At 39.2% G+C, this 15,437-nt stretch overlaps 1 protein-coding gene across 1 annotated transcript in view; it reads left to right on the top strand.

Moving 5' to 3' along the window:
• Nucleotides 1-1,524, top strand: part of LOC109047505 (NACHT, LRR and PYD domains-containing protein 12-like) — an 83,659-nt gene extending 82,135 nt beyond the window's left edge. Inside the window, 1 exon segment of the mRNA XM_042731930.1 lies at nucleotides 1,332-1,524. Within this exon segment, the coding sequence (XP_042587864.1) occupies nucleotides 1,332-1,509 (178 nt within the window). The 3' untranslated portion in view covers nucleotides 1,510-1,524.
• Nucleotides 1,525-15,437: the final 13,913 nt, after the last annotated feature.

The following is a 15,437-nucleotide window of genomic DNA, read 5'->3' as shown; positions in this document are numbered from 1 at the left end:
GTGCTAAGCTAGGCTAGCGGTGGGTGCGTCAAATAACACTTACAGAACGCACAGAAATGAAAAAGGTATGTATGGACTTATCTAACTCTGGGTAAGCTAAAGTCCCAAAAAGTCGGAGTGTTCCTTTAAATGAGTTCAAAATATCAATCAAAAAACCAAATAAATAACTAAACAAATTCACACAACCTTTAAAAACACTTAAATAAACAAAAAAAGAACAAAACTAAAATCACATCTCACGCACATTTTTGCAAAAAAATTAAAAACTCTTTATACTCTTCATACTTTGTATAAGATTTAAAAAAGAGAGAAATTAATAATTTTATTCATCATGCATGAAAGTGACAAAAAGTGAGTGAAGACATTTAAAATGATTTCTATTTAATAAATGCATTAATCAATTTAATTAATATATTTAATAAATGCAAATAAATGCTGTTCATTAAACTTTATATTTATCAAAAAATCCTTGAAAAATAAAGTGCATCATCATTTCCACACAAAATATGAAGCAGCAAAATTGTTTTCAACACTGATAATAATCAGAAATGTTTCTTGAGAGTAAAATAAATTGTAATGATTTCTAAAAAAAAAATCATGTGACACTGAAAACTGGAATGATGAAGAAAATTCTGCTTTGCATCACAGGAATAACATTACATTTTATATTAAAATTGAAAACTTTTTTGTATTTGTAATAATATTTCACAATATTTCTTTCTTTTTTTTTTTACTTTATTTTGATCAAATAAATCCAGCTTTGATGAACAGAAGATAGTTATTTCATTTACATCCATTAATAATTTTAATGTTTCCAAACTTTTTGCAAGTACTTTAATAATAATAATAATATTTATAATACTACACTATAATATATTATAGTACTTATTATAATATATTATTATATTGTTGTCATTATTATTAAATGCTGCTTTTTATTTTTTTACAGGACAGTATGTATTTATACAATACAAGATACAGTATATCTTTTAATGTGCTAAAATATATATTTAAAAAAATGAGTTCTGGGGGCGTGGCTTGTGGGCGTGGTCAGATTTTCCTTCTTTTTTGTGTCTCTAGCTGATCACACACCTGTATTTGGTTAAAAAAAATCCTGACAGTGTAATAAAGAATTTTTATATTTTATTTTTGAAATGAGGCTTTAAATGATTCATGATCATGATCATGTTTTTTTTTTTTTTGTTTTGACATTTTTAAATCTCAGTCCAATGATTCATCACACATTGATTTGTACTTTCTCTTTACTAATGGATTCACAGCTAAACTGATCTGATCTGAGAGAGTGAAGAGTGTGTCATTGTTCTCTACAGGTTGAGAGATTGTGACGTCACAGATGAAGGTTGTTCTGCTCTGAATCCAGTTCTGAGATCAAACCCCTCACACCTGAGAGAACTGGATCTGTCTGTGAATAATCTAGGAGACTCAGGAGTGAAGCGTCTCTGTTCTGTACTGGAGGATCCTCACTGTAAACTGGAGAAACTGTGGTAAGATTATATACAACACACTGTAAAATATTTGTGAAGTGAAAAACAAATCACCCAAAAAAGCCAGAAAACACAATAGCTGTGTATGAAATTGTTCACTCATTCACTAATCCCTACATAGTGTACGGCAGTTGAGTGGACTATATCAGAAAGGAGTGAACGGATTCAGACGGTGACGTATACACTGCGCGTGAGACTTAAAGCTGTGGAAAAAATATCTTCATCACATGTACTTTTATATTACATGTAAATAATATTAACAGCAGTAACACTCAAAATTACTTTATTGTAATTATACATACCTCCGCGTCAGCTTTGTGCTTTCATTGATGGTATATTATTAATTTGTTTTGTAATGCTTTTATGTTCATAATCATACTATTAAAATACTGAGAACAAAAAAAAAAAACACACATAACACTTGTTCATAATTTTTATGTATTATTATTTTTTAGTATCCTGAAACTCTCCTTATCAGTGTTTTGAGCTCAGATAAGATGATCGTAGAGCGTCCTCAGACGACCGTTAATGATAATCAGAATGAATACACTGCCTACTGTGATTAACTAACATTTAAATTATCCACCAAACTATCATCATTTTTGTAAGTTAACAGCGATGCCACCTCAGTAAATTAGTAAAATATTAAACTGAGTTATTGCCTACATAATATATTTTAATATAATGTATGAAATGAACATTAAAGCAGAAATAATAAAGATGTAAACAGCATCTCTCCTTCAAACTCGCTCGCTCCCGCTCTCTCTTCCAGCTGCACTGGATTGTGGGAAATAGTGCTTCAGCGAGTGTACATCGGTTGAATCTCGAAATCAGAATGAATTGTGGGTAAAAAGTAGTGAACGAAATAGGGAATGAAGTAGTTCACTCAGAAACCCAGTGTCGTGTCCACAAGGGAGGCACCCTAAAAAAGAGATTTTCCACCCAAAGCAGCGTATGGGATCGAAGTGCATTGAGAGCAGAACAGCGTGATTTTGACTGAAGCAGGGATTTTTTGAAAGTCAGAGAATTCTGGTTTTGGCTCGCTCTCAGAGTGCTCCATTACCTCTCAATCACTAGCACAATTAATGCTGTAACTATAGCTGTTCTAAACTAGTTCTGCCTACAAGGATTGTACTGCACACACACACACACACACACACACACACACACACACACCACACGTACAGACACATAACGCATCACACACACACACACACACACACACACACACCATCTCATCTTAGCTGTCCATCGTGTTCGATGATAACGCTTGCTGCAGGGATAGGGATGGGGGGTGGGGTTGGGGGTTCAGCAACCATGCCGCTGGTGCCACTTCTCATGGACGTAAAGTCCGATCCTTGATCCGCACACTCGACCGCAGATGGAGCAGGGGAAACCAGATACCAGGGGGGTGCCAGCCGCCCGTTGGTGTCTCTTGATTCGCCTCATGGATCGTTGGTCTTGGTTGGTTTGGTGTATTTGAGAGACCGCAGCGGCACAGGTGGCCTGCCAGGCTGATCGGTCAAGTGCCAGAGATTCTAGCTTCATGAGGATGTTTGCCCGCTTTAGGAGGTCCCTGGTATAGTCCTTAAAACGACGCTTTTGCCCTCCGGCGGAACGTTTAGCACCCACTAGTTGACTGTCAAGTACTTGGCGGGGCAGGCGATGTTCAGGCATGCGTATGGTGTGCCCTATCCAACGCAGATGTTTTCTGGCCACAGCAGCTTCCATACAGATTGAGTCGGTGTGTGCTGAGGATGACTGTTTGGGGGATTCAATCTTTCCAGGACAAGCTGAGGATTTTTTTGTAAGCAGCGAATATGGAAGGCCTCTAGGTGGATGATGTGCTGGCGGTATGGGGTCCATGACTCTGCCCCATAAAGAAGAGTGGAGAGACATACCGAATTGTAAACAGCAACCTTGGTACTGACCTTCAGGTTACGATTTTCAAAGGACCCTGCTGCGTAGGCGTCCAAAAGATGATGAGGCTTTATTTATCCGAGTGTGTATTTCTGTATCTAGGGAGCTGCTTGAGGACAGAGTGGAGCCGAGGTAGGTGAAGTGGTCCACTGATTTAAGTGGGACACAATTTATGTGAAAACTGGGGGGTGCGGGAACGGGGGGGTGGTGAGATGGAACATGACCTCGGTTTTTTGAGTGTTAACCTGTAGGCCGAAAGATTGGTACAGACTGGATATTATGTTAAGGGCGTACTGCATAGAGTCTGGGCTGTGGGCTAAGATTGCACAGTCATCAGCATACTGAAGCTCGCAGATCTGGCGGATCTTTGTCTTTGTGTGAGCTTGGAGCCGACGAATGTTGAAGAGGCTTCCGTCAAGTCGGTATTCCACATGGACACCGTTCTTCATGTCCCAGAACACGGTGGAAAAAGGCATGTGATGGCAGAGAGGAGGATGTTAAAGAGCATCGGAGCCAAGACACAGCCTTGCTTCACCCCAACGTTTACCCCGAAAGACTCTGATAGGAGTTCTCCCATGAGGACTCTGGCTTGCATCCCGTCATGCAGCTGCTGTAGGATGCTGAGAAACTTGGGTGGTACCCCAATTTTGGATAGGTGTTTCCCAGAGCAACTCCACGGTTGATGGTGTCAAAGCTTTGCTGAGATCGATGAAGGTACGAAAAGGTCTTTGTGATGCTCTCGACTCTTCTCCAGCAGCTGCCTCAAGACAAAAAAAACCCATGTCTGTTGTGGATCTGGTCTTCCGGAAGCCACACTGCGTTTCCGGAAGCACAGTTTCCGAGATGTGCTCAACCAGTCTGCTGAGCATGATCTTGGCCAGTACTTTCCCTGCGATGGAGAGGAGAGATATCCCACGGCTGTTGCCACAGACTGCTCTGTCTCCTTTCTGCTTGTATATGACAACAATGTTAGCATCCTTCCAGTCCTGTTGGGAGGGTCCCATGTTCCCAGATGTTTTGAATCAGGAGGTGCAGGCGACGCGTGAGGGTGTATCCTCCATGTTTGAAAAACCTCTGCAGGGATTCCCATCGGGTCCAGCGCTTTTGTTGTTTTTCAGCCCTGAAATAGCTTGCCGGAGTTCTGAGAAAAGTGGTGGAGTATCCAGGTGCATGGTTGGTGGCAAGTCTGGCAGATTATCCAGGATGTGTTGGTCAACAGGGTTGGTGTGGTTGAAGAGATTCTCAAAATGATTTACCCAACGGGCAAGAATCTCGTGGCGGTCCTTGAAGAGCGTAGACCCCTCAGCTGATCGGACTGGAGCAATCACCCCGCTTCCTGGGGCCGTACAATGCTTTTATGGCATCGTAAAAGCCTTGAGTGTTATTGCAGTCTGCCAGGTTTTTGGATTTCGTGCGCCTTTTTCACCCACCAGATGTTCTCCATAGTCCGAAGGGCTCGCTGGGTTTCTGCTCTTGCAGCAGTGAAGGTGGCTTTATGGGTAGGAGATCCAGGGCAGGACAAGAGAGCTTTATGGGCTTCATGCTTGGTTTTAAGAAGTGACTGTATCTCAGCTGAGTTGCAGTCAAACCAGTCCTGGTGATGTTTCCTTGATTGGCCAAGCGCTTCTGAAGCAGCGTTATGAATAGCCTGGCGTAGAGCTGGCCAATCGGCTGATTCCTCCGGGATCATGTTGAGGTTTTCAGCAAGGAGCCGTTGGAGGTTGTCTTTGATGGTGAGGTTGTTCAAAGCTGTGCAGTTTAGTTTCTTGTTTTTGGGGCTCGCCTCGGAACACGAGGTTTGAATACTCATGAGTAATTTGGATCTGACCATGAGATGGTCAGTCCAACACTCAGCTCCGCGCATAACACGAGTGGTAAGGACATCTCGTCTATCCTTTTGACAGACAATCACGTAATCCAGGAGATGCCAGTGTTTTGAGCGGGGGTGCTGCCAGGTGGTCTTGAGCCTGTTCTTCATCTGGAAAATGGTGTTAGTGATGACCAGCTGGTGCTCTGCACAGAGAGAGAGGAGTCTGAGCCCGTTGCGGTTCATTTTCCCCACACCATGCTGGCCGATGACTTTACTCCATACCATATGCTCCGAACCCACTCTAGCATTGAAGTCTCCCATGAGTATGATTCTGTCTGTAGCTGGGGTTTTCCTGTAGGATGGCATCAAGAGCTCTATAGAAATCCTCTTTGATGTTGTACTCGGCATCAAGAGTTGGAGCATATGCACTAATGAGAGTGGCGAATCGTTCCTTTGCCAGGGGAATGCGCCATGTCATCAATCTTTCATTGATGCCGATAGGGGTTTCCGGAATGCGCTGCAGCAGTTTAGACTTCACAGCAAAGCCAACTCCATGATTACGACGAATGCCTTCGGGGACCCCCTTCCAGAAGAAAGGTGTACCCAGCACCAACCTCTGTCAAGGAGTCCTCCCCATGTAGTCTGGTCTCGCTGAGAGCAGCAATATCGATATCATATCTTGCAAGTTCCAGGGCCACCAGTGCTGTCCTGCGGTGGGGCCTGTCCGGGGTTTCGACCAGGTCCAGCAGTGTTCGAACGTTCCACGAAGCAATACTTAGCTTATTTTTTTTTCACTTTAATTTTTTCGACCGCGAGGGAGGGGATGCTCCGACGGTTGCGGTTTACCGTCCGGAGTGTAGGGAGCAGACAATTTTTGGACCACCTTTTCCAGGTCCTTCCCCATCACAGGGGTGAGCAGTGTGGGGCTGCTCAGTCGCAGTGGAAGCTGCCGAAAAGACTCGCTGCTCCATCCCGCAGTCCTAGCGGAACCATCACTCCATTGCCGCCTGTGTGCATAGTTTGGCTAGACACTCCAAGCCACATCCTTGGCCTGTGCCCACCACCATTCCACATCGCCACAGGACTTTTATGGCGGGGGGGGGGGGCAAGAAGCTTGCGCATAGGTGAGGATTAAGGTGAGGGTGAGGGTGCGCAAACCTAACTCCCACCATCTTCACTCCTGCCAGATGGACCTCCAGTGGCATGAGGGAACCCATGACGACCTTCGTCTGGCAGGAAGTTGCAGGGGGCTGCCGGTGGTCCGGTCAGTTGGACTCCGCCTATGCCTGTCCCCAAGTGCAGATTTGTCTTCGGGGTTTACTCCCCTAGCCACTGTACCCTCCCGAGTTAACCCACGTGGCAGGGGGGTTTGCCTTCTTCCGCCTTCCCAGCCGTTGTGGTGGTTCTCACACCACCATCTTCCGTCTGCGCCGCCGTTGGGGTCTTTGCAATTTGCCCATAGTTGGGACTATTTACCCATAGCTGGGACAGTGGTTGACGGGCAGCAGGACATTTTCCATTCACTGATGGGCCTGCATGCCACGTCTCTGGGGCCCACTGTGCTGCTCCGAGATCCCGTGCAACTTAGCCTTTGCACACACACACATACACACACACACACACACATGGAGGCGTGATACGAGATCTTGGCAGTGGAGAGGCTATGTACCGGCTGAGGAGGCTTACACACTCGGCTCCTCTTTTTCGCCCCTGAAAAAACAAGGGGCTATCCGGTGGCAGCAGCTGAAAGCAGAAAAGTAGCCAGCAGAACTACAAGACCTACAAGCACTACTACTCCAACACTGCTGCACTGACGCGTCACACGCCCCGTGACTACACACACACACACACACACACACACACACACACACACACGTACAGACACATAACGCATCACACACACACACACACACACACACACACACACACACACGTACAGACACATAACGCATCACATACACACACAAACAAACAATATTGTCAACACTGCCCTGTGATTTGATAAAAATGCTTAGAAACAGAAAAGTTACAGCGAAAATGTCTTTGTGTTTTGAAGTAATCAAAATCCACAGCTTCACTATTAGTAGAGAGACGCTGCACAGACAGACAGGACTAATTTACTCGTAATCACACTCTCACAAATGCATTCAAATAAATGTAATTTTACTGTGCTTCTCTGTATCTGATTTAATAACCGATAAAATAACTGATGAAAATGTAGCCTACTATTATTTCATTCTTCCAAACAAAATTTGCACTTCAAAAAGCTGCAGTGACAGATTTAACTTTTAATTCTGATAACCTTTGAATCATTTAATGCACACTTAGCCTACTTAAAGAAAAGAAAATAACACATTATTATTTTTTTTTGGTTATTATCATCATTATTATTAGTATTACTATTCATTCATTCATTCATTTGGTCTTATCAGATCTGCTCAAGGGCTCTTACGTTTAGGCTACTTTTATCCAGAGAAAACTGCACTGCATTTAACATACAGGCCTACATTTCTCGATCGAACCCATGATTCTGATGAGCAACATTTGACACATTTCTTTAATGAAAGTTTATAAATAATCAAAAGATAAACAAAGAAGGTTTTTTTGTTGTTGTTTAGCTCAAAATATGATCAAGTAAGTAGCTCCATAAATCACTCACGCTTTGACATTACTGTTATAGACAGTTAATGCATTAAAATGAGGACAGCTCAACTCACATTTAGCAGAAAATTAAACTCTTCATACTTCAATACAAAACAGTGCTGAACTTTGACAAAAAGTATTTTTTAAAATGTCATAATAGTGATTTTCTAATGTCTAATTATAAATCCAACAGCATAAGGTGAAAATAACTATATACATAAGTGAGTGGAAAGGGCAAGTGAACACATGAATCTTTGACACTTTTCTCCATTGACTTGCAGAATATTTTCTGTGATGTTACTGTTAGACAGTGCTGGGAAGGTAATAGTTTACAGGTTACAGGTTACACTATTTATAATGTAACAAGTAGTGTAACTATTTCAATTGCTTTATTAAAGTAATGTAACAGATTACATTTGATTACTTTTTGATTACGTTTCTAAATGTAAAATATTTTCAACTGTTAATCATTTTGAATCATTTAAAGCAGACAGGGTTAAGCTTACAGTAGAACTCAACACTGATTATTGGCAGACTTTCCGAAGCCTTTATCACTTAAATTAAGATTATAATAATTTAATTTTAAACCACAGCCACCACAAAATCAGACTTTAGCACCTTTTTTACTTTGAGATAAATCTGATTCTGGTTAAATTCTGATCATTCTGGTTAAATACAGGTTTAAAATTCATAACAAGAAATAGTTTGATAGCTATGATACTGTTTTTAAAATCAAATCTCTTCACAGCTATGACAGGAAACACTGACATCTAGGCATGGGCCAGTATGATATTTAGACGGAATGATAACCTTAAGCAAAAATATCATGATTTCACGGTTTTTATTGTTGTTACAGCTCTGAAATGTGCTATTTTTAAATGACTGGGTAAAAAAAAAAAATAATAATACAATTCCGCTGGACACAATATATTTTGTTTTTGAGCAACATACAGAATATTAGAAACATTAAAATTAGTTTATTTTTTCTTTGATTTGTTTCCTAAAAAGAAAAAAAATGAAGACTGACATCTTTACTTAACCTAAATCTGTAATCATAGTTATGTAATTTTAGTTATATAATTCATATACATATCATTTATATCATTTCATATCATTTAATTATATAATAATAATCATACACATGGGTTATGGAGCACAACTGTTAGGTCGTGCTGATTTGAGCTGACGCTAACTTTATTAAAAATAATCCTACAAAGGGACCAAAACGTACCCGCAAGCAGTGAAAACTAAAAGAAATAACTCTGCAAGTGACCATGCCACCAAAAAACATAAAGCCGGGGCAACAACCGAAATCTCAGCCACAAACTGGCTCTGACAACGTGGAACAAGGGAGCAAGGCGACAGCTAGCGAGCAGAGCGACGCTAACGGGAACGACTCCACAAACTCAATTCTCTCGGCCATCCAGTCATTAAGGGATGACATGACTAAGCAATCCTCCGATATGCTTGAAGCTATCAATGGTTTTAAAACAGAGCTGATGTCACATTCCAAAAGAATCGGCGAGGCCGAAGACAGGATATCGCAAATGGAGGAGGATGTTACTACACTCCGGCAGAAGGCTAAGAAACTGGAACAGACGGTCGAGACACTAACCAACAAGATTCAAGACCTGGAAGATCGCGGGCGCCGTTCAAAATTAAGGATGGTCGGCATACCGGAATAAGCGGAAGGCTCGGACGCATGCGGTTTTTCTGGAGGATTGGCTCCCCAAAGTTTTGACAGATTGCTTTTCCACAACTCCTACAATCGAACGGGCACATCGGGTGGGCCAAATCAACGCAAATCGTCCCAGGCCAATAGTGAAGTTCCTGAACTATAAAGATCGCAAAAAAACATTGAGAGCGGCCAGGAAATTAAAAGAGCTACGCTACGGAGATCAGAGCGTTAACCTTTTCCCGGATCCGTCAGCGGAGACCCGTCAACGCCAGCGCTGCTTCGATGGAGTAAAAGCCCAGCTGAGATCTATGGACATCAGGTACGGAATGCTCTATCCTGCTCACTTGATAGTGACCCATGCAGACAAAAGACACATCTTCAAGACCGTCTCAGAAGTGGAGGACTTCATTCGGCGGCTGAAAATCATCACGTAAATGAAACTAATTTGATAAATGTTCGAACTAATGTGCTAGTTCCTTTTTTGCTTCATATTCAAAAGGACAACTTCTGACATTACTAGTTTTGGACCCCCTTTATTGAAGACTAAACCTGGCTGTTATAAATTTCGGATACTGTACAGGTACAGGTACAGATTTGGAAATTTTTTATTTCTTTATCCTTTTTCCTTAATAAGGTTAAAGCTTTTGGTTAATTCGTACTATTTTTAGCGTTTAGCTACAGTTTGATTACACATTTATATAGGGTTGCTCCACATATTGTGGATCTATTGTTTTCCATAACCAAAGTTTATAATGGATGTTCTATTTGTGCAGTTTGTTCAGGTAAATGCACAGTTTAAAGTTTTTTTTTTTTTGTTTTTTTGTTTTTTTCTCTCTGTGTGTGGGGGTGTTTATACTCTTTCCCTTCTCAAACAGACAGTCATATCATTGGATGCAGAGATTCCTTATTCTACTCAATTTAAGCTTAAAACATTTATGTTAGAGTTAAAAGTTAGTAGTTGGAATGTAAGGGGATTGAATAAAATAGTCAAATTGAAACAGGTATTAGATAGGATTAAGCAACTGAAGGTTAATATATTCTTTTTACAAGAAACTCATCTGTTGAGAGAAGACACAAGTCAAGTTTCAAAAAGATGGCCTGGGCAGGTTTTCTCTGCCCCATATACCTCTCATGCTCGAGGAGTTATGATACTTATCCATAAATCAATTCCCTTTCAGATGCACAAACAATATATTGATCCACGGGGTAGATTCATAATTCTTAATGGATTTAATTGTGAACACACAAGTAACCCTAATAAGTATATATGCTCCCAATGAAGATGATCCCTCTTTCTATCTAAACCTTTTTTATACAATATCAACACATTCAGGACAATATGTAACTGGAGGGGATTTTAATTGCTTATTGGATATACAACTTGATCGTTCTACAGGCATAGACAACACACATCAGAAATCAAGAAAAGTAATTTAAAAATGTATAAAAGATTTAAATTTAACAGAGGTCTGGAGACATTTGAATTCTAATAAAAGAGAATTACTCATGTTTTTCAAATAACCCATAAAACTTACTCATAAAATCTACTCCATTTAGATTTAGAATCCATGCTGTCTAAAATAGAAAGGTGCTGGTATGATAGTATTTTACTGTCTGACCTTGCTCCCATTTCACTCACAATACAGTTTAGTAGCTTAAAATCTACTCCATTTAGATTTAGAATCCAAACAAGTTGGCTCCAAAGTTCCGAATTTATAGACTTAATGGATAAAAGAATAGAGGAATATTTTAGTGTTAATACAGATCAGACAAGTGGGAAGCCTTTAAGGCTTATATAAGAGGTGAAATAATGAGCTACACAAGAAGCAAATCCAAAGAATATTATAAAAAAATTGGGAGATCTTGATCAACAAATTAAAGAATTGGAAATACAAATTTTTGAGAATAATGACCCCGAAAACAAAAACAAGCTTCTTTCATTAAAAGCACAATACAACGAGCTGACAAGTAATAAAATAGCGACAAACTTGATGTGCTTAAAACAGTCCTACTATGATCAAGGTGAGAAACCTGGAAAGCTATTGGCTTGGAGAATAAAAAAGATACAAACAAGTAGGGCTATAAATTCTATTTTACTAGATGATGGACAAACATTGATGGATCCATTGGAAATCAACGATGCTTTTAAATCGTATTACGAAAATTTATATAATTCTGAATGTTCAGATACATTAGTTGAACAAAATAATTTTTTTGATGAACTTGAATTTCCCCAATTGGCAGAAGATGCCAAATTAGATCTGGAAAACAATTTAAGTATCGAAGAACTGGTAGATGCAGTACAAAGTATGAGTAGTGGAAAGGCATCGGGGCCTGATGGCTTGCCAGTTGAGATCTATAAAACTTTTTCTAAAAGATTGATGCCCCACCTTCTGGAAATGTATACTGAATCGTATGAAACAGGAATACTGCCCCCCTCACTAAGGTCAGCACTAATTACTCTTGTGTTAAAACCGGGCAAATCCCCAACAGATAGAGCATCTTATAGGCCTATCTCACTCATGTCCTGCGATACAAAAATATTATGTAAAGCCTTAGCTAAAAGTATAGAAATTCATATACCAAAAATAATAATGGACGATCAAAATGGATTTGTTCTTGGTAGGCAGGCCTTTAATAATACTCGTAGAGTCCTGAACGTACTATATAAAAAACAAAATGCTAAAGACCATGCAATTCTGTCTTTAGATGCTGAAAAAGCATTTGACAGAATTGAATGGAATTATCTGTTTGAGATGCTTAGACGCTTTGGATTAGGAATAAAATATTTAAAATGGCTTAAACTTTTATACAATGAACCAAGAGCTCAAGTCATAACAAATAACACTATTTCAAAGCTATTTAACTTGGCTAGAGGTACGAGGCAAGGATGCCCGTTATCACCTTTATTGTTTTTATTTGCAATTGAACCCCTGGCCATGACTATTAGAAAAAGTCCAGACATAAAGGGTATGAAGATAGGAGAGAGGGATCATCGTATATCTCTGTTCGCAGATGACATTGTTCTATTTCTAACCAATTTGAAGAACTCCATTCCCGCACTTATAATTATTATGGGAACATTTGGAAGATTCTCTGGCTATAAAATCAATAACAGTAAAAGTATTCTGTTATTACTAAATTGAACAAGAGAGAAAATGCCCCTTGAGTCATACACAATTTACCAGTGAATCTGGTGGTTTCTCTTATTTAGGGATTAAAATTACACCTAATATAAATAATATAGTTCCCTCTAATTATGATCCTTTGCTGAGGCTAAAAGTGGCTTGGCTTTTAGCTTCGATCACAACCACAATAACCTAAAATCCACGTATAAGCATAATTAAAATGTCGATCTTACCTAAATTTTCTATACCTTTTTCAATCTATTCCTCTTCCACTACCTGATACTTTCCTTTTCTACCCTCAAAAAAAGCCTTTGCCAGGTTCATATGGAATAATAAACGACCTCGGCTATGTCTATCCCTCCTCTACCTACCATATGATCGAGGAGGGCTTCAAGTGCCAAACATAAAATTATACTACTGGTCGGCACAGCTCCGAACAGTTATGTTTTACTTCTCCACAGACCACCCATCCTGGGTTGATATTGAGAAAGAAGAATTGTCACTCCCCTTACAATCATATATATACTCTGCAGAAGTTAAAATACTTAAAAAATCCACTCTTAATCCCTTCCTTAGAAATACCCTATCAGTTTGGCATGAGGCCCATTCATTTTTGGAGGAGACAATATCCATCTCTCCCTTCTCACCAATATGGGGCAATAACTATTTTATCCCTGGAAGAAATGATATGGGATTTAAAAACTGGCAGATGAAAGGATTAAGTATGGTACAAAACTTATATAAAGGAGGTACACTCATGACCTTTCAGCAGTTGGTTACAAAATATAATCTTCCACAAAAACACTTTTTTAAATACCTTCAAATTAGAAGTTATATATATATTCAAGAATTAAAACCTATTCGGAACCCCAACACTCTATTTTAGAACAAATTACTTTAAATCACATGAAAGATAGAGGAATGGTATCCTTGTTTTATAAGACATTACTATCTGGACTAAAGGAAGGCTCCCAATCATATCTTTCAGCATGGAAACGAGACCTTCAGGTGAATATCACTGTGGAGGAATGGGAGCATGTCTGTCTTTCAGCTCAAACCCAATCTATTAATACTAGGTGTAGAATATTACAATACAAATAGATGATGAAGACATACATTACTCCTGTCAAATTACATAGGATTAATTCTAACATTCTGGATAGTTGTACAAAATGTAAAGATGAAACTGGTACATTGTTTCATTGTATGTAAGAGTGTAGGGAGCTGCAAATGTTCTGGAAGGAGGTTCTTGGTGTGGTCTGTGAAATGACTGGAGAAAATATTCCCTTGAAATCAAAGCTTTGTTTATTACATATATATCCTGAAAGTATGTCAGTAAATGCAAGTAAAAAGAAGTTAATAGATTTCAGTTTAATACAAGCTAAACATGTTATTGCTTTAGTATGAAAAAACATCCAAAGACCTGTTCTTTCACAATGGGTTAAAGAAATGTCTGATAACCTTGCTCTTGAAAAATGAACATATCCAGTAAGAGATAAAGCAGAGGTTTTTAAAAAGGTGTGGTCCCCTTTTAGGCAATTTGTAAATAGATAGATAAAGTGGAATGTTATATAATGATGACTGTAATTTGAAACTTTTATTTTTATATATATTTTTATTTTATTTATAATTTTTTTTTTTTTTTTTTTTTTTACATTGGTGAATGTTATTTTATTATCTTTATATATTATTTTTTTTCTGTTTGATAAATGTAGGGGTGGGAAAGTATACTCTGTAATGTTATATAATTGATATTCTGTAGTGTTCATGGGGGTTTTGTAATAAAATTAATAATAAAAAAAAAAAACAAAGTTGAAAAAAAAAAATAATCATACACATAATTTGATTTAATAATAACCCAATTTGAATCAAAAACAGAGTGTTCTGACAAGCTTTGTGAAATTATACTACATGCCTGAAGGAAACAAACAGCAGAAGCTCTGAATGAGATGCAGATTCACTCTCTGACAGCAGATACAGACCAGATACAGCGTTTCCTTGGTTACTGCTGTAAACAAACCTGAAAAACTGCTTTAATATGAATTATACAGAGACCAGATGAAAAGAAAATACCACGTAAACTTTCCTGAAGACAGTCATCTCCCCTCAGAAACACATTCATATTGGTTGCCGATCGCCTAAAGGCCAAAGTATACTTCGACTGTCCACGCACTGTGTGAGACTGTGTGAGACGGAAAGGAACGCTGAATGTGAAGTGTACCCGGGTCATCCTACACACACGTGACTGACCGCTCGCTCGCACCAACAGGAGGAGGAGGGTCAGTGTTACTCTCTACACTGCACTCAGTCTGAGCGCGATTCCTACTCTTTCAGTCTTTGAGGGAGGACATGGAAAACAGCGCATTTTTTGTTTTTACCGCAGGAACGGTATAATGGAAAATATTAGTGGTTTTAAAACCGTGACATTTTCAAATCGTGGTATACCTTGAAACCGGTAATCGTCACATGCCTACTATACATCTAACAATGCCTTGGGGAGGAAAAAACAGTTCATCTTAAAGCATATGCATAAACCCAAATAGGAAATAAAACAGTTATTGAACAAGCATGCATCTTATTCTGTGTACTAAACATACGAAACATTGGTGCCTCGTATTTTAGAGCATTTTTTCTCAGTAGCTGTAACAGATTGCACTTACATTTATTTTGTAATTAAATTACGTAATTCCGTCACATGTAACTAGATCCTCCCCAACACTGGTGTTAGTGAATAGAATATATGGGAGTACAAA

Source organism: Cyprinus carpio, chromosome B9, assembly GCF_018340385.1.
Source record: "Cyprinus carpio isolate SPL01 chromosome B9, ASM1834038v1, whole genome shotgun sequence".
Lineage (NCBI taxonomy): Eukaryota > Metazoa > Chordata > Actinopteri > Cypriniformes > Cyprinidae > Cyprinus > Cyprinus carpio.
The sequence above is the reverse complement of the archived record's forward strand: the minus strand, read 5'-3'. Positions and strand labels throughout refer to the sequence as shown.